General features: G+C 36.1%; 1 protein-coding gene across 2 annotated transcripts in view; it reads right to left on the bottom strand.

Moving 5' to 3' along the window:
- The window catches only part of DACH2 (dachshund family transcription factor 2), a 278192-nt gene that overhangs the window by 81734 nt on the left and 175602 nt on the right, over positions 1-20856 (bottom strand). For both annotated transcript variants that reach the window (XM_062006544.1, XM_062006543.1), the window contains exon 3: positions 14468-14599. In XM_062006544.1, coding sequence (XP_061862528.1) covers positions 14468-14599 — 132 coding nt within the window. The remainder of the gene's footprint in view (positions 1-14467; positions 14600-20856) is intronic.

The raw sequence follows: 20856 nt of genomic DNA on the forward strand, positions 1-20856 counted from the left end.
CAAGGAGAATAGCTACAGATTTCAATAGATTTTCAGAGCTTCCTGGTATATGCTGAGAACAACAATATCAAAAGGTTCCTCTCCAGCACTGCTGGTGTCAAGGTTAATGAGCTAAAACTTGTTAAATTGATATTACCAAACTAATGACTTTTTTATAGTATACTGCATGGATTTTAACAGACAGGCTAATGTGGAATACTGCTAGTCTTAATTGAATTAGAAGTTATTGCATGTATACAATTAAGACAACTAAAATGGAAGAGCTGTGAGGTGATTGTCTATCTAGACCATGCTATTGTCACATACCTCATGTGCTGCCACACATATACTTCAAATTTCCAATGCAGGCCCTGAATTCAGAACGCGTTCAACTGCACACATACAGAGGACAGCAAACACTAGCATCTGCAACGATAGTTTGTTGGCTAGCAGTAACCCTTAAAAAATCATTCATTTTGATCCTGTTACGTTCCCTCTTTACTGATTCACACAGTGAGTCAGAAGAAGCCACGTAAAACCACAGAGCCTCAGATCTTGAGGACTGTGCTCAACAGCAGGATGAAGGTCAATTGCCCGACTCACAAACTGCTGTGACTCAGAGCCATTCGAGAGCCACAACCACCTGCAGGAGAGGAAAGCAACACACGCTTTCTGCCAATGAACCTTCTTCCATCAGTATCCCTCCCCTGCTGAAGAGTGGGAAGGGACAGCTTTCTACCAGTCTGCAAGAGCTTCTGCTGCAGGCTGGAGGAGCTCCTGTCTACAGGGGAATTTTCTAAATCACACGTGTTCTAAATGAGAGGATGTTGAAAATACAAATTTTCTTGAAAAGTAAAGAAGTCAGCCTCAAATCTCTAAGAAGTTACAGCAGAACAGATCTGTGATTTCAAACTTCTACATTTGAAATACTTCAAATAATGTGAATGTTATTTTAAAATATTTCTACATCAATTGCACCACAGGTTAAGACAGAGGGGAAATAAATGCCTGGAGTCTACATACAAAATAGATGAAGAAACAGCAGGGGAAAAAAAAAAGGATATTTAATGAATCATATTAAATGAGAAGGAGTTTATAAAAAATAAATGACATTTGTAGAAGATTAAATTTTGAAGATGAGATGTTATATAACTGCACCAACCATTTATTTCAGTGCCATAACTGCATCTAATAAATAAAATACTTTTTTAAAATCCAAACTGAAGATTCACTGCTATCTGATGACTCAGATTTTCCATTTACATAGTACAGGGACAAGGTTTGGGCTACAGTTATTCAAGGCAGTTTCAAAGAAAGAAGAACTGTTACTTAGCTGGATAAAAAATGAGGATTAGTCGCTAGCAATAGGACAATGCAAATATTTGTTTTACAGACGCAGTCATTGAGTTTAAGTTCAGAGAGGCTCTCTAGAGATTATCCTCCTAAATATAAGATACCTGCAAGTTTCATGCAAATACCTTTCTGCTTAGATAATGTATTTCCATTATGTTCAATCTCTCACTAACACAGAAATGTTATTTAACATACAGTATGTACCCACACACATTTTAGTATTTATAAAAAATGAAAATACAAATCTTACTCATGCTAGCTCTTCTATTTTTTTATCTAGATTATTTTTCTTCCCAGATGTAGGGTTTTCAGAGGAGAATAACGTTGGATTTAATTTCCCAAAAACACCTACTTTTTCAAAGTGAAAAAAAAAATGCAAGAGTTGCTGCAAATGAGGGGGAACACTGCTCAAAGATGGAATGCTAAAATCCCCCTTATGTCAAATTCTTACAGACAGTCAATCAGAAAACAGAGCCTTAACAACTTGCAAGACACTTCTCATACTACCTTTCCAATTTCCAGCTGAAATATGAGAAAATAAATCACAACTTAGGTAATACTGTATGTCTTACAGGAAAAGAGTAAAATGCAGCCTCTTATGTGCATTAATAACTGAATATATAGCTCTTAAACAGGTGTGCTGGAAGTTTCACTAGTCCCAAAGTTTCAGTTGTCTCCATCCTTACAGTAGCCTTATCATCTTAAAAAGAACAATCTGTTCTCATTTTTACAATGTACAAATGTAGAACAGACACAGAATCCCTTAATTTCCTAGGTTTTAAATAACAGTGCATGTCTCATTGTAAAGGCAAGCTCAACATTTATGTCTTGTCTTGGTGATAAACTTCATGAATATATAATGAGAGGAGAACAACTCTGCTACTGATTAAATGTCAAAATAAGTTTTATTGTCAAATATACTGTAAATACAGAAGATAAACAACAAAGAGCATTAATTGCAGAAAGCTCTGTACAGCTAAAAAATGCACATAATCTAAACAGGAAATGTTGATTTTCAGTTCCAACTATCAATTTTAATTTACCTTCAGAATGTACCTCCAGTCAACTTATGAACTATAAACTGGCCAAAACTCAAATGAAAGAAATGTTTCACATTCAAGGGCAGATGTCATAGTCTTGACCATAAGCATACACAACAAAATTAACCAATATATACAAAACTCTGGATCTTTAATATTTACCTAAACCTTTGTGAACATTTAAAAGAGAAACAATGTTAAAATTTGGTCAGGACAGGTGAAATTCTCACAAATTTAGAATAGAGTCTGTGTTTGTACCTCTTTTGGAAAAAAAGAAAAAAACCCACAAAACCAACATCAAAGAAAAACCATCAACCAATTAAAAACAATCAAAAACTCCCCAAAGACCTAGCAGCTATAGAAGACTGCAGGTGAACACAAATCAGTGTTATCCAGCTTCCAGGAAATGTCAGGAGAATGAGAGTTTCACACGATAGCTGAAAGTACGACTGGGAGAAATTCTTTCTCCTTATCCTGCTCTACATTGCTGCACTGAGCACTGGCATAGCCCTGACTGAAGCGTGGTGTTGGGCTGGGAACCAGCAGGAAATGAATCACCTGCAGAGAGGCCAGATGAGTGCAGTGAGATCTGAGTAGGGACCTAAGAAAATCATCAGTATGAGGCAAATTCAGCTTGTTTAATGTAGGGAAGGGAAGATAGGAGATTCACTAATAGTCTTCACTGGATAAAAGACATGTTCAATAATAAAAGGCAATAAATTGTTCTCTGTACCCACAGTGTACAGAAGAAGCAGTAAGGAAAGACTACCAAAGGAGACTTAGGTTAAACATTACAAAAACTGGTTGTGATTAGGATGCCTGTGAAATTTCCAAATTTAAGCTGGATAACTTATCAGTCAGGTGTCACTCTGGCAGACTTCTTGCTTAATTAGGAATGTGGATAAGAAAATAAGTGCTGTTTTCCTATGATCCTAAACACTGCAAACTGCAACACAGAGACCAGATCCAGAGGCGGTGCCAAACTGCAGGGTGAGATGGCCTGTCCTGAGCTCACCTCACCACTGCTGAAATGTAGATACCAATTGATACAGATCTGTATGCTGCAACATAAATTGAGAGTACAGCCTGAAGTGTTCATCCACAACACAGGATCATTATCATACATTGTGATCTCTTTTACACCTACGAGAATAGCTCAAGTGAAGTCTTTTTTTTCAAGAAAACATCATAATTTGAGAATGTAGTGCTGTTCTAAAACCATTAGGAGCATCCTTTCTGCAACTTCCAAGATGAAATTTATACCTGGAAAAACTAATACCCAAGCTGGTTATGCTTTTCTCTTTAGATTATGGAAAAACTAGTAGCTTTAAATATATGGTGACACAAAATTTTCTTCTCCGTGACTAAATGGACTAGGTTTTAATATTCTTCAATGATGTTATTAATTTAAATCAAGCTTCTAAGAAATTAAGAATTTAATTTGAGAAAAAAATGCCGTGGGCAGGGAAATGAAGGCTTTCTAATACTCGTTGATGATAAATGTACATTTACTCTTGGTCCAAGACAACATTGCCTTTTTTCCATAATTGTAACTAGAACGATCTGCTAAATTGCTGCTCTGGTATACAGTTATAGGGGTTGGTTTGTTGTGTTTGGGGTTTTTTTTAAAAAAAAAGAAGCTAAAAACACAGACAGCCCACCTGTATCTAATTTTAACTTGGTAATGATTGTACTTGCTAAAATTCTACCAAAATGTCACTCACAGCGTTGAATTCCAGCTTTTTTGAAACTGAATATGGAGCAGAAAGCATAACCTCTTATGCAAAACCGTCAGATGCTTACTTTTAAAATCACAGAAATAAATGAATAATCCTGGTTTTCTTATGGATCAAAGCTTTACTGAAGGAAAACAAATCTTGAATATAACTAGTCAACAGAGTCCAAGTATTCTATAAAAAGTAGTTAGGTTCTCATCTGTGTATGTCTAGTTTATCCCTACAGTCCCTACTCCAGAACTAAGGGATGCCTCTAACTTTATAAGTGCAAGTAATGGTGGAATTACTTGAGACCACTGTGATTTCTGTCTCATCAAACTCACTAATCAGCTAGACATTTAAACAGCACCAACTGTTGCAAGTAAAACTGCTATTGAATCTCAGCTGCAAAATTGTCAGTTCAGGGCACTGTGCAAAAATCTAGTACTGAATCCTTAACTAAAAACCGCCATTATTAAAATGAGGATTTTGGATTAATGCTACTCTTTTGAGTGAGAAAATATTCAAAATGATCACAGCACAAACAGTTCTTACCTCAAACATAAATTAACTGTATGTTAGGGGACTTTTTAAAAAAATCTGATTAAAATTGTAATTCATGAGACTCCTGCTGTTGGCAGCTGTATCACTGTCAATGACATCCTTTGGGGGACTCTCAGCATGTGGCCCGCATCAAAGGTAATATGCCAGTTTTCATCCTAACTTGTATATGCCTTAACAAGAACAAGAATGTTCCAGACTTTATAATGTGATTAAAATATTAGAGTACTTTTAATTGTTAAAATGTCATTAATGGGAGATTGAAGTTGACTCACTAGTATTTCCAAAGGCAGATATCACTAATACTTTCTTTTCCTTACAGACAGGAATTCTTTTTATGCTGGATTCCTTAAATCCTCACATACTGAAATGGGAAATTAAAACATACTGGCTAAGCATGCTCATATACCACAGTGTTTAAACAAATCTGTTACTTTGTGCAAAGGCAGACAAGATTTTATCAAAACAGAGTACAAAGAGCTCAAAAAACACAAAGGGAAAAAGAAAAAAGGATGTATAAGACATATGATATTTCACTATTCTTTGGTAGCACTGTGAAAAATCTGCAAATTAATAAGCATACTTCTTAGTGTTTTTGGCATTGACAGAGCTCACCTCATCACCAGTTGATGGTTCCTACTTCCAGCACCACTTTTGCTGTTATCCAGCAATGGCTTAATATAAAAAGCAAAATGCCTTTCAAAGATGTAGATCTGGACCACAAATTTCTTTCTCCTTCCCTTTCCCACTGAACATAAGGACCAGAAAGGCAGAGATGCCTGAAGATGCATTCTCACCCTATGTTTGCCTGCAGAGACACCAGCTCTGCTCTCTAAAGGGCTGGTCAGTACTCTTCGCTTCACGTCCTTCAGCAGTCACAGAAGCCTACTAAAACATCTAAACTGGAATAATTTCTCCTTTTCAAGTGTAAAGGATCTAATCTGTATTGGTCTTAATAAAAAATTACATTGGAAGTCCTAAATTTGGTATGTTTCTGCTAGGTATTGCTCCCTACGGTGCTATGGCAGTTCCCTGTGTCTTGCAAAGAAACATAAGACCTCACCTTAATGAGGGACACTTTCGAGCAACCTGTGTTCCTTCAGCAGGTTGATATTGATCATGAATATCTGCTACTGCTAACAAATATGAAAATTATTATCAAGGAAAGAAAATGTCACTTTGGCTCACAGTGGCCAAAATGATTTATGATATCGAGACTCAGTGAAGACAATGAATACTCTGAAGGGCCTGTGTGAGCTCAGGCTGCACTCACGTGTTCTATGCCCACTCCTAATTACTTCATTTATGACTGTAAAAGTATTTTAACAGACAAAATTAATTATTTTGAATAATCATTCTGAAATATGACATGCATTTTAATTGTATGTACCCTGTCATTAATTAAAGTTCCCTACCTTTTGGTGCATTAATTCAAAGATCACATCAGTGACAAAGCAACATCTATAACAAGACTGTTTACTAAAATTAAAAATGAAGTTAAAAGGTTAATGTAGGCTTGTGATATACTTAAAAGTAATGCTAAAATGTTTTCATTTGAGTTTTTACTAGACATTATTTTCTACTCTTTAAAATCAATCTCTTTGTTCCAGGAACACATTTCCTGTCAATAAAATGAAAAATGATATAGATTTAGGAGGATAGTGGTCTCAGCGTAGCATCTCTCATATTATTATTCCAGTATCATCTGTTACAAAGTAAGACCAATTCCCACATCTAATTACAAACAGGATTTCAGAGTCATTAAACAAAATACATTTCCATTAGTGCTGCTGTAAGAAGATAGGGGAAAAAACGAAGATTAGTTCATGCTGCACCTCTGTTTTTCAAGCTTTGAAGATTTAGACCTCTGCACTCTGAGACTATAAATTTGTAAAGGATCTGAAAGGTGACAGACATGTGAAAGCTCTCAATTCTAAGCAGTTTAGCCATACCATTTGCATTTTGTCATTAGTTTATCTTTTGTTGCATTTAGTTCTGATAGCAGATACGGCAAGAATCTAGAAAGGTGTTTTATGATTATGCTGAGAGCACCCAAAGGTATTGTATTTAGTGTTAGGAAGTTTGGGTTTTCTAATAGATATGAATCTTGATTTTTTATATTAAATTTGCCAGCAAAACTTACAACATCATAAGGAATTTTTTCTTTCTGAAAGAAACCCAAGTACTTTATGATCTGGAAAAAAGGAACAGCAGCTCTTGAACTTCAAATAAAATAACTGCCAAAATACACTGAGAAAGAAGATTGTGTGATACGTTTAACTGTTGAAATACAAACTTACAAGTATATGTATCCTCCATTCATAAACATTTAGCAGCATCTAATTGTCATGATTCCATTTAAAATATACCCTTGAGAATTAGCCACTAAAAAAGCATTCACATTAATCAGAGCTTAGACATTGAATAAGAAATTTTCTAAAAGAAGTCTGCACAACAGCTAAATTTCCTTACTATAAAATAGTTTGTATTAGCTTATGATGTTATACAAACCTCATATAATTTCATCATGTGTAAAGTAAGCATCAAAAAATCTGTAACAGAAATTCTTCCCAAAGGGGATGTCTATTAAAGAAAAGCATGGAGAACTTAGTTTTCAGAAGATGTCTGAAGTTATATTTTATTAGCTTTAAAACTACAGCCAGGGCTACTTCCTATTTCTCAGAGTTGGGTATCAGTCAATGCAAATACGTAAAGTCAACATTCGTGTGTGAATCATATACATTTACTATAAATTATGTATGTTCATATTTAAAGGAATAAGAATACTTTTTAAAAACACAGTTAAAGTATTCAATAGGTAACTGCCTGAGAAGCTATCTTAATTGGGATCTTAAAATATTTTGTAGATAAGAAACAAATTTACTTTTTCACTCCACTGAAAATGGTTCTCTAAAACATCCTAAAATTCTTGGTATTGCATCCTGCCCAATGAGAAACTATCCACCAATAGCCACTCTCAAAAAACACCCCAATTTGCCAAAGAAATGTGTGGAAACTGGGTTCTTGGGACAATTGAAAGGATTCATGAAAGTCATTACCAATATCAAAAAATAATAGAGAGTATAGCAAAATAAAAACGAGGTACAATTGAATCAACCAAACAGCTTATCATCTTCAAGGTAATGTTTGAGGAGCTGGATCTTAAAAAAGAAACCAACACCTCAACCGTTTCCTCCACAGCTATCAGTTGCTGGCTCCAGGAAGGCTTCACTTATTTTATCTGCATGGGATTCACTGTTCTGTATCATTCACCAACCATGGGCACTTTCTGAGAAGCAGAAATGGGTAAAGCTTTTTAAAGCTTCAGTGTTATGTGAATATTGATGTACCTTCACTCCATTTTCAATGAAAAGGAAAGCTTACAGTTTCTTAGACATCACTTGCAAATGGTTTCAAGGAATTTCCAAGAAGCCACACCTCAAACCTGTGTATGGAAGCGCATCCTGAAAGCCACCGAGTTTCACCACTGTGCAAATCTTCAAGTAAGGCGTTGGGCCAAACACCCTTTTGCAGAGCTTGTCCTCACAGTCAGTCACCCCTGAGGCCATACATGTCTTCATTACCCAGAGGAGTCTCATTCGCAAATCAGACATCAGCCAACTGCTCCCTCACCTCTGCTCTGTGTTAGCTCCAAAGAACCAATGTCTTCTTTAGGGGCTTCAAAACTGCAGGCTTTTACAGACACACTGTAACACGGTCCAGCGCAATTGGAGCACCCTGTCTCCCCCACTGAAACACATCTCAGTCTGAACAGGAGTCATGAAGTACTCTGAACTCATTTCTGATCTCCGGAGGTCCTGTAAGCTGTGTCTCTGCACCACACTATCACTTCCTACCTCCCAGCCTGGTTCATCGGCTGTGCAATAGGTGTTATACCGTGAGTCATACTAACAGTATAACATCATTTGCATGTTTGAGGAAAAAAACCAAAAATGTCATCCTCTTCCTTTCTATCCTATCTTGGTGCTCAGTCCGTTTGATAGCTGTGAACTAGGAGCTCACTGAACTTCACTACCCAGCAGAAAGGGAGGTCCACTTACCCACTATGTGCTACACTCAGCTTTCAGTGTGAAAATCAAGTATCTCCACACTCACTAAGACCAACACAGGTACATGTACAAAGAAATAGCACAGATGACTCAATTTTTAGGATGAAATGCTTTAATATATGTCCTAGAGCTGGAGACAAAGTTGTCTAGTTTCTACATGAGACAGAACAGAAAACAAAACATACTAAAATCTCACTTCAAGACTGTAGGCGTATATTCCTCCTGGCAAATGGACAATTAAAGAAAATTAAATATAAGCTTCATTAGCTTTTCAATTGATTCTAAAAATATTAATAGTAGTTTTGACTGGTTATATTTTTAAAATGGCATGAATGTTTTGTGTTTTTTAAATAAAATTATCATCTTTGAAACAATAACTCTCTGCTCATGTAACACAAAACTACTTGCTCTAACAAGAGGTAAAATGACTTCATAAAGTCTGCATGGCACTCTAGCATTAAAAAAGTCTGTTCTCTGGTCTTGTCATCTTTACTCTTACAATAAAATAACATCCTCGGCATCATGCTTTTGAGAAGAAAAGACATACCTCTTTTGACTTTTCAAGCACTTGAAAATTTTAAAAGAGAAAAACTAAAAAATGCTGACCGTGTAATAGCTGGGTATTCATGGTGGGTGGAGAACATGAAAGGTTACAATATGGATCTGTGCCTACGCGTTTCTTTTCAACTTGAGCAGCATCCTCCTGCTTCTGCTAACTCGGCAATCATACAGCTGACAGATTTCTGGGTTTTCTAAATAATGCATGGGATTTTCTTTTAACATGTCAGTGCAAAAGTATCAATTCTGCCCCTGTGTCGTTTGTGATGCTGATTTTCCTTGACAGCATTCCATTAAACCAATGAGTTTTTTCCCTCCTGATGGTTCCTTAAATATTCCTCTGAGTGATGTATTTGTGGTTTTTAAAACAGATTGTGAAGGATGTTTGCATTTATGAGAAAACTGCATGGCAGGTACTGAAGGGAAAAAGAATAAAAAGATAACACTTTCTTTTTTCTGTGAAGAGCTTTTTCTCTGATCCTCATATGCCAAAAGCTAGGGTGTTTTTCCTTTCTTTTCTGCTTAACTTAGCTCCTTGTCTGGAAATTAAGCAACAAGATTCTACATACAGAATAACATTTTGACTTCCTAAGGAAATACCACTGAAACACTTAGTACTGTTTGATATCTCTCTTGGGAAAGCAAAACACATTTATTAAATCATGCATGCGAACTCCAAAAGCCAACAGAAGGAAATAACTGCTTTATTCTTTGCACTGAGGTTTTGTACAAACAGATACTGTCACGGACTGCTGTGCCCTGATACTTTTTACCTTATGCACCTTAAAGGATGTTCAGGCAATATCATCAGCACTGTATTTTGCAATCTTCAAGTAAGATTCAAATTTCCCTAGGCAATTACATGCTAATTTCCAGAGTACACTTCACCTCATTTTAGTATTGTATGATGACGAAACAGAGGTTTTGTTTATCTTATTTCTAAAGCACAACAAAACTGGTTACGTGGCTGGGCTTTGAAAGACTTGCACATGCATCCAGCATACCTGGATTCAGCTGCCAGCTTCAAACTCTTGATCCTACTCATTTTCCCAACTGGAATATGAAAGGCCATATCACTCCTGGCATGTATTATGAGTCATGCTTTAAAGCATGTCTTGCCTTAGCTATGGCAACCCTCTGGAGTCCAGGCAATCCTCAGGTATGTGCACTGATGCCATCAACAATCTGTCTCATCTCCAAGGACTTGCACAGAGTAGTCAAAAAGGAGGAACAGGATTATGAAAGACTTTTGGCCATTAGGAATTTGAGATTCCAAAGGGATTACTTTCTCTCACTTACAAGAAATCTGTCTCCAACTACGTGGTTCTCTAAATCCAACCTTCTTTCTCACATTCTACAAGAAGATGGAGACACACACTAAGCCAGAGGAACAGGTAGCACACATTGGCCAAACCATGGGGCCAGAGAACCTACAGTGCCAGATTAAATATGCGATTTTCAACTGCCTGAGAAGATTGTTTCAACACTTCATATGATGAGTAGGAAGGTGCAAAAAAATCTTTCTCTTCTGCAGAGAGAGTTGAAGGAGGACATTAATGTTCAAACATATAACAGCATTCTTCACAGCACTGTGAACTAGTGCATTACTTCAATTAAAATATATGTAATTTTATTTTAACCTTTTTTCTCCACAGTTTAATTATTGTCTCTTGCAGCATTTCTTTAAGAAGTTATTTAGAATATTCCAGTATTACATTCCTTCATTACTGAGATTACTGTAATAGCATCAAAAGGAGGTGGGCAGGACTGGATGGTAAAAGCCTAGCAGCTAGTCTAGAAGTAGGAAAAAAAGTGTCCCATTTATTCCCCACTTCCTTAAAAAAATTGTAAGATTAAATCCCACACCTGTAATTTCCTGGAGGACAATACAATACCTGAGGAATTATAGCCAGTGATCCTGAGAGTTCTGATTGTAAATTAACAGCATGAATTCTGGCTCAGAGAGAGAAATTCTTGAAAAATTTCCATCATCATAGGCACAGAAACATAGGGAGAAAAGTGACAGAAGTGACATTCTAGGCATTACCGAAGAAGTAAATCCCAAAATTATTTCATACTAACTTCAACAGATTCAGATGGGAATTGAAATGAACATGGTAAGACTGCTTCACCACTCTTTTATTACAGTAATGTCCTGTGTATGACACACTTTCAAAAACCTGGCAATAAAGTTTCAGGACTTTATACTGATTGATTACATTTTTAATTCAAAACAAACAACAGCAACAGAGACTCCTCTACTCACCTATCAGACTATGGAATAAGGAGGAAGTCACACATCCTAACGTGCAATATTTAGAGACTGTATTTTATGATCGCGAAAGGAAGTTGGTGTAACGCTGAGGTAAAAACTCAACAATCTCTATTGCTGTTTTTTTAAGCTAAACTGCAATCCTTCATGTCTTTTTACAGTAAAAAGAAAATTAAAAAAATCAAAGGTAGCAAAAGGTCCTTTGCTCTGTATAGCTATATTTCTGATTTGACAGCTACAATTATAATCATTCAGACATCTATTTCCCACAAACTCTCCGCAGCCATAACCTTTAGTGATTAATTATAAAGTTCCAGGAGCAATAGTACACAGACTAATTTCCTAAAACAATAAAAGACAGAATTTCTCATTTGGAGCTAAATGAAACACGAACAGGTTGTTATTCATGCTGAAATCTAAATGCAGAGTCATGTTGCAGCCATTACAGAAGCTATTAAACACAACCTCAAATCAAAGAAACTGTAAGTCTCTCCTAAAATAAAATGTTTTTCTCACTTACGAGGCTTCTGACTCCTTTGCTCTGTTGCTTTTTACCTCTTCTTAGTAAAAAGAAAAAATTAAAATTCAATTGTCTTCCTTATTTTGTATTCCTTTTTTTTTAATAGTAATTTAAACTGTAGGAGTCTAGAGCAAAACAAACATCTGGTAAAGTTTTCATGCACAAAGGATTACCATGTTCTTCTCTTCACATGAAGCAAAGTTAACGAAATGTATATCAATTTCTAAACAAAATGCCCATTCTCTTCATGCCTCAGCTCAGTCTCCAATAAATTTTCTATAACAAATATTTGATAATTCCTCAATTATTTTGTGTAGTAAAATGTACCATTAAGTTGTACCTTCTTTTCATTTTTGTTTTCCTTTTTGCCACATCCTGCTTAATGTAAATCTCTAAAAGTGATCCCCCAAAAAGGAGAGGAGACATGCATTACAGAAATGATCCTAATGCTGGCATTGCAGATACTAAAAAGACAAGAATTTGTAATTTTTAATATGATTAGTTGTATTTACTTTTGTTAAGGACTTACTTCTCTGTCCAGCAGCAATATCAGCACTCAATCCAGTAGGTTTGCTCTTGGCAAGTTTACTGAATTAGGCAATGAAAGGGGGAACGAATTGAGAAAAGATCTTTACATAACTGACATTATATCCTTATCCTTGGGGCCCACCGTAACTTCAGCTAAAGTCAGTGGGAATTTTTCCAAATATTTAAATTGGTATTGAGTCAGTTGTAGAACTCATTGAATTGCTAAACCACAGAGAACATTCATTTAATATGTATACTCCTGGTGTGTTGACAAAAGGCTGTATGATCATCCCTCATAAAACTTGTCAATGAGGTAACTAAAATAATATCAATGTAACAGAGTCTCCCTGTATGAAGTATACAAATTTTGCTGTATCAAGTAGGACAAAACCATGAAAACTCAAATTAGCAAGCTTTAGTGCAGTAGCTTTTAAAAGCAAAAAAAACCTCCCCATCTTTTCTATATGGAGCTTCCTTGCTTCTCTGTAGGAATTCTATCTTCAGTCATATTTCCTAGCATTCAGTGAAACCTCATAATTCAGTTTGAACTATAAGAGTTACACAAATTAAATGTGCTTTTGCAATGCTTTTTTTCTGAATTCAATATGCACTAATTGATTAAGGTCTAAGAGGTGAATAAGAAATACATACCCTACATAATAGAAAGCTGGGTTTGATGCATGAATTAGAAGCCAGATTTCTTCAATACAGATGAGTACACAAAATTAGCAAATGGCAATACCACTTTTGGAAAGACTGCTTCGTGCATAATTTGTCATGAATTCAAAGTTATTCCCTTAGAAAATGAGTCTAAGACCTCCCAGCTGCTGCTTTATTGGTCTAATAAATTACCATTTTGAGGGTACAATGCATATACACTATACACCATCCAAGCAAGCAAACTGTTAGAGAGGCTTCATCTTTAGAGACACATGTGTGACTTCAGAGATGTGTGAATGCCAATGGGAGATATGAATGCAATGAGGGATTACACAATGCCTCTGTTCTTGAATTGATAATGAAAATAAAGGATGCAGAAGCTTCCAAAATGGTAAAAGTGTATTACAGGATTGTTTGTGTTAAAAACATGAGTTCAAGAGAAACTACTCTTATTGTAGTATGTGTCTAGCAGCTGAGACATCTCTATGTAGAGACATCTTTCATTCACATGAAAAGGACGTTAGAATAAACAACATATTCACTTCAAAGGACCCAGTTCTGACTTCAACTTTGAACTCTACTCTTATGGAGCTGGGACTCAAGGACCTTAGTTCAAGCTTTAAGTAATACTTATAGTAGTATAGACTGAACATATGTCCAGTGTCAGAGTGTTCCACCTGAGGTTATTCCAGCCAGGTAGGCCACACCAAACATTTACCATGACCCTCCTTCGTAGCTGTCATTTGTAAGTATCTATTCAAGGTAAGAACAAAATGGAGAAAAGACAGAAAATTGGTGATTTAGCTTCCCTGTTTTACCTTTCTCCAGTGACCTGTTGGAACTCATAATGAGTTCCAACAACGTGATGTTTTGGAAACCTTCCATCATTTACAGGAAAACACCGGACTCAACTGTATTATTGCCAATAGAGAAGTCTTTTGTTACTTCAAAAGTTTAAACTGCCTGTGTTCTAACATAATGAAAACAATCCATCACTAATATTTTTTTAAAAAATAATGAAGATGGCTGTCAGGAGGAAAATGAAGAATACCAGAGGAATGGGTGCAGTAGTTTTGATTTCACACTGGCAGAGAAAAGTTTACAAAATATAAGAGCACAAGAATTTCAGATAGATTTTTTTATTTTGTTTACCATGCACAAAACCAGATGTTAAGAGCTCTTACAGGGCTCATATGCACAGCATTACGTACCTGCATTAGAGTTGAGCTCTTCATTTTCTGATTCTGTTCCATTTTGACTTCCACTTCCATGAAGGCTATTCATTGCCATAAGTTTCATTTTCTGTAACTTCATAGCCTCTGCCATGGCAGCCGCTGTCAGACCTAGACAAACAGAAATAAATAAAGTACATTAACATACCACACAACATAGCACTAAGAAATATCGGGAAGAAAACAATTCCTTTCCGTGAGAAGTCTATACATACATTCAGTACACATTCTTAGTCCAGTTACACAATGCTATTCTGAACAGTATTGGTATTTTAGAGGCAAATTATTTTAGTATATGGCTCTACTTTTTTTCTAAATAATTCTTTCATATTTTTCTCTTCTTTGTACATGTATAGCATACAGGAAAATTTATTTAATGGCATCCCTTTTGATTATACTTTTAAATATAATTTCCTGACACTTTGATCATTTTGTCACTTTGATTACTTTCTGGTTGACTTACTCAGCTGCTATAAAATTTCCAAGTACACTAGTAAGATACAGTATTCTTTAATTTCAGCAGTCCAAAGCCAAATAACATGCAACTATAAATGCTGTACTATTATATTATATAACCAAATATTATTTTGCCAACTTCTGAAGTCTGTTGGTTTGGATTATTGCCACTGAACAATCAGAAATGTTAAAGTACAATATGAATAATTACTAACTTGATCCCCACCTTTAAGAGACTTTTAACACCTGCACAAGTTAACAAAATCAAGGGGGGTTAGTGATAGAAGATTTTCAAGTGACTAAAAACCAATTAATTTTCAACAGTAAAACAGAAGTCAAGTAGTGTCAGCCTACAGGTTACTACCCTGGTTTTTAAAATTATTATTTGGATTTTCAGTATGTTTTTTTATAAGGGCAAACTTGTCAAGATTTATAATTTGGGCTTGGTCGGTAAGTAACAGACCAGATTTTCTGCCAGACAGTACCAAATTACTTTCACCCTGGGCAAGATGAGACTGAAAATGTTGTATAAGAAGTTCATCAGTCTTGCAGGAAAATACATGGGTAAGGCCGTGTAACCAAAAAGAGCTCTACAGGTGTAACTGTTTATTCATTCAGTTGTGGATCAAATGAGATTACTGACCTCCTCCCAGTATAGTAGGACTTGCTTCTGTCATTTGTTAAAAAGCAAGCTAAAATGCTTCATATCAGCTATCTTGTAATGAACTATGCAATAGTGCCAACAAAACCACTGACTGGCATTTACCAAAAGCCCCATGATTTTTTGGTGGTGGCGCATGTTGTATCAACCCACCAAGATACCCTACATCAAAACAGAATTAAATAATCTTCAGTTTCTTGAAAGTACTGCTGAGAGATTAGATACTGATTAAAATGAACTAATAGGTTTCACACCCTATACTGCTACACATAAATTAAAGTACTTTCTTTTAAAAGCTGCTATGAATTTGACATACAGATTAGCTCTGCTGCTCCTACAATAGGCTTCACAAAAGTGCTCATTATTTAACATGACTTAAGTAAGCAAGCAATCCACAGACTCCAGCTGCATGGAGGAGTGACGTATTATCACATGTAAATAATGCAGAGATATTCCTGATTAATATAAATCAATTGGGAGATGACAGGCTACCAGACAGGAGTTACCCAAGCCCTCTTCTTTCCAGGCTATCTGTCCTCCAGCTTGCCTAAGAGCCTTTCAACATTCACAAAAACAAACGGCAGCTACACACTTCTGTACTCTCAAAGCACAGATGCCAGATCTAACCAATACTGCCAATACTAGTTAGGTATTTGTTTTACTGTTTTGTCATTGCTACATGAACAACTAAACTGATTTCATTATTAACATACACAAAATAGAAACATATAAAAATAAGTCCAGAAGTAATAATCAATAATCTTGGGGTTCAGGTCATTTAATGCAGTCCTCATTTCATACTGAACATCACTACACCATGGCAACACTCACTTTTTTCTTTCCTTTTTTTTTAACTCCCTTTCAAGTTCTTTTGCAAATGCTACAGGTCTTTTAATAGGCAAATATAAAATTGTGATGTTTAAACTCCTGATTTTACAAATTCTGTCTGACATCACTCACACTTTATCCATCAAAGATTTTTAATGACAAAATTGTTCACACACTTTCAGTAGAAGATGAAACAGTCTGCAAACTTTTCAAGGTTAGTTATAGGGAAAGGAAGTGGGATTGCCCTTTCAGTGAATTTCATATTATTTTCAGGAAGTTCAAAACCAAGCATTAGCACAAGTTGTCTGAGGAATTTACCGTTTTCAGGATTTCTAGGCATCTGTGTGATTTGCCTGCTTACCTGCGTTTTTCCTCCTTATCCCAACCAATTCAAACTTTTGAGCTATAGCCACCACTAAAGCATCTTCAAAACTTGTACCCACTCCCAGCCTACTCTGTTTTCACTTTACCCCTTTGCAAAAAATTCACATTTACTTTAGAGCTTACAAAAAACATAGACTCCGGAAACTGAATTTTTTATCCTAACAGTTTATCATTTTTATGTACCCGAATGTGTACAGATGAACCGGTATCCCAGTAAATATTTTCATGTGGGTCTGTATTTATACAGGTTCTTGATACTATAAGTCATAAAACTTTACTTAGTTTAAATATATGACAGAGTAAAGACTACTCTTAAGGAGGTAAACAGGGAATGGAAAGTAACTTCAAGCCTTCAGTAACACGTTCAGAGAAAAGACAAAAAAAATATCCAGGGCACTGTATAAAAAACAAAATAAAACAAAAATCTACCGCACAGTTGTATTGGGAACATAACGAAGGCAGAAAGGGAACTGAAGAACAAACACAAAGGAATAAACACAGTCCCAAAATCAACACAATGCTGCCTGCAAAAATGAAAGGTAATTATTGTGAAGCATTTTTGAGCTCCCTAACCAGACACAGCTGCCATAAGGACAACAGCCAAAAAACAGTGATGTATCAGAAATCTATGCTGTGCCATCTGCCACACCAAAGTCACTCTCCTTCAGCATTAGAAGTTATAAAGAGTAAAGCACAGTCCTAATATAGAAAGCACTATAGCAGGAAGATCCTGAGCAGTCAGGCATTAACGTGAAGCAGAAACAGCTAATCCTATCTCTAAGCTCAGTATCAGCAAAGCCTTTACACACTCATTCACTTATTCCCTAGTCTATATAATTTCTTACTTGACTCGTGATAGCAGTAAAAGCCCCAGAACCAGAGTGTATGGGACACTTGAAAAACAGTGTACTTATTCCTCAGCATTTCTGAAAGCTAATAAAATTGACGTTAAAGCAAATGGTTTCAGCAGTAAGGGTGTGCTACTGATTGAAATGATGGAAGAAAATGTACAGCAAATCACCCACTGGCATAATCTTCAATTAAGGCTACTGCCATGGCTAATGTTACTGAAGCTACTATTTAATTCAACTATTAATAAAACTTCTTTCTATAATTTACTCAGCCCCGGCTAGCTGTGGCAAAGAGGACTATTCTTCAACTGACTTATCTAAAGATCTACAAAGAACTGAAGAACCATTTCCATCCTCTTGGATGAATCATTATCAGCAGCAAGATCTCACTTAGAGTACCTCACTTTGAAAAATGAACTTGAAAACTGCTGCAACATATACATCCATGCCTCTGCCTTCACCTTAAAAAAAAAGGATCACTAGGAAAACTGACATGCTGGATTACATACTTCAAAGCTTCTGGGACTTTGCTCCCCATTTAAACTTTAAATTTCCCTTCCTTCTGCCAGCTGTGATCAATCACAAAACACCCAGGAAATAAACTACATACCACTTATTATCAAATACTCATCACAGTGGTAATGCAACCATGTGGCCAGAGGCATTAGCCTTGCTAACAGTGGCCCACAAGCCATCAGTTGCTTTGACTGAAAGACAGCAGCTCCTTGAAGAGCTGCTAGGGATCTTGAAGTGAGGCATATCTTAAAGACATGTTGAAATCTTGGAGCCATGTCCTGGGTCAGTTCTCTATACATGAATCTTGATTACAATTGTGTAACAGATTGTGACGGTGTGCGCTCAGGTACACCTGCCTCATACATATGGCAAAACAACCAACTGCCATTAGTAATCTTCATTCTGTAATTTCTGTTTTGTCAGGACAGTGTGTACACTCCGTTTGACAACTCTGCATAACTCTGCTGTTCAACACACAAATTTAGCCCCGAAATAAACCTTCAAGGACACACAAACCACCACAATTCATACTTAGGTTGCACTGAAGTAAAATTTGGCAACTGGGTTCTGAGTCGAAGTTGAAACATACCTAAGCAGCAAACAGTTTTCAAATTAAGGCTTTTGATTCAAATCAGAAACATACTTATCTTACTCAATATGGCACACCACACTCCTCTGGGGAAGACCCACTGCTTGTGGGGTGTTGGAGATGGAATAGAATAGATGAATGTACTGTGAGGGTTGGTTGCTTCTGAGAGGGATGGACCCACTGATCATGTCTTCTGCCCTGAAGCCAAGGTACCTCTTAAACTACTTGAGAGGATGCAAAGATCAGAGAGGATGCAGACAAGAGCCTCATCCTCTCTGACAAGAGCCTGCATCCTGTAAAAGTTAGTGGTTGACTGTTTACTCAAATATCTCCTTCATAGACAAAAAGACTACTGAAGACATTCCTCTGTCAAATCCAAGTACAGTCCCAGGCTGAGGTACCTAGGGTGTCTTGTGTGCAAGTGAATCCTCCATGTTTAACTAATGCCCAGTCACTGAAAATTGGATTTTGATGATGAATGCAAGGACTCTGTTTTTTAAGGTGACCCTGAGTATCTGCTAATCTTGTACTCTAGCTATAGCTATTTGTTTCAGTTCCCTAATTAGTCAGACTGTGCCCCTCCTTCATATTACTTTGAAAGCTTTTCTGTCAAAACCGCGAACAAGCAAATTAACTAAAGGAGAACTATGAGTAATCAAATCCTGAGGTTTGCAATTAATTAAATGAAACAGTGAGTCAGTGAACTGAAGAATGGTCTTATATTAAAACAAAACATTTAATTAAATTAACAGTCAACACATTGCTATTAATAATATTCAAAAGGAAAAATGAAAACCAGTTTAGCCTTGCCATATTATTTCAGTCTAACAGTCAAGCATTGTGCATCAGCTTGTTTGTTATTTGCATTCAAAGCTGCTATGGGTCAAGTATGATGTGCTAAAACAGGAATAATGAAACATCTGGTCGTATGAAATGTTAATATGAGATACCATATTGCAAACAGTGAAAACAATTCTGAAACATCCAATAAATTAGGCCTTTGAAGACTGAAAAGGATTTGCTTTCTTTCCCATTTTCTTCAATAGGGAAATTAATAAAAAATAAATACATGTAATGTACATTACTTTTTCAGAATGCCTGTAAGAATTTGCTAATTAATTTAAACATTCCCATTAGAAAGTGGAGGCTTCTCTGTAGCTGAAATGAATCATGCTTGTTTAGGGAGAAACAGATAGGTAAAACCCAGCTATTTAAAACACAGATAGTGAAACCAAAATGAGCAAGAATATTAAAAGAACCAAAGTGTTAAACAGTTTGTAGATGGGTCCAAACATGTAAGTCTTATTATTGCAGATTCTTTCCATTTGTGTAAATGGACCCATCAAGAAGTTGTGGGAAAATTCTAGCTCTAGTGCATGTTATTTTTTCAATGGCTGTTCAAAGATATCCTGGCAACCATTTCAGATAGGTGATAATAATTCATCAACGTGAAACATTTGAGAGACTGTAAGGAAAGAACTTGGTGAGTAATTGACCAGTACAGGCAGAGGATGGGATTTCAGCAAAAGCATCGTAATGCAAAGCTTTATCATGGGCTAAGGTGCATACCCCAAGCCCTGGGAGGACACTTTGGAACCCAGACTGAAATCCATGCTACATCCATTTGACATTGCCAAGCTGAAATGCAGTCAATAGCCAAGAAATATATTACAACAGCTGAGTTTTTTTCATCTGTTCTGATATCTACAGCCCGTCATTCTGATATTATAATCATTTTTCAAAAATATGTTCTTCTCTCCCATTTTGCAACATGAAAGAATCCCAAACAGCGGCAAAAGTTGATTTTTAGAGTAGAAAATTTGAAAGCACTTATAAAGTATTTATTCTGCAATGTGTTCAAAGTGAAAGAGAAAATAAAGAATTCTCTAAGCATGTTCAATTAAGGAAAGTTCAGAGATTACTGAAGATCACCCTTAGCAAAACATGACAGACAGCAGTTAAAATTTTTGAGTGGCTTACAGTATTTAAATACCACTCCTTTAAAATGTCAAGAAAATATTACTATGACAAAATAACTTTATTGAGAGATAAAAAACCACTAACAAATATTATGCATATTTGT

This window comes from Colius striatus, chromosome 13 (genome assembly GCF_028858725.1).
Source record: "Colius striatus isolate bColStr4 chromosome 13, bColStr4.1.hap1, whole genome shotgun sequence".
Classification (NCBI taxonomy): Eukaryota; Metazoa; Chordata; class Aves; order Coliiformes; family Coliidae; genus Colius; species Colius striatus.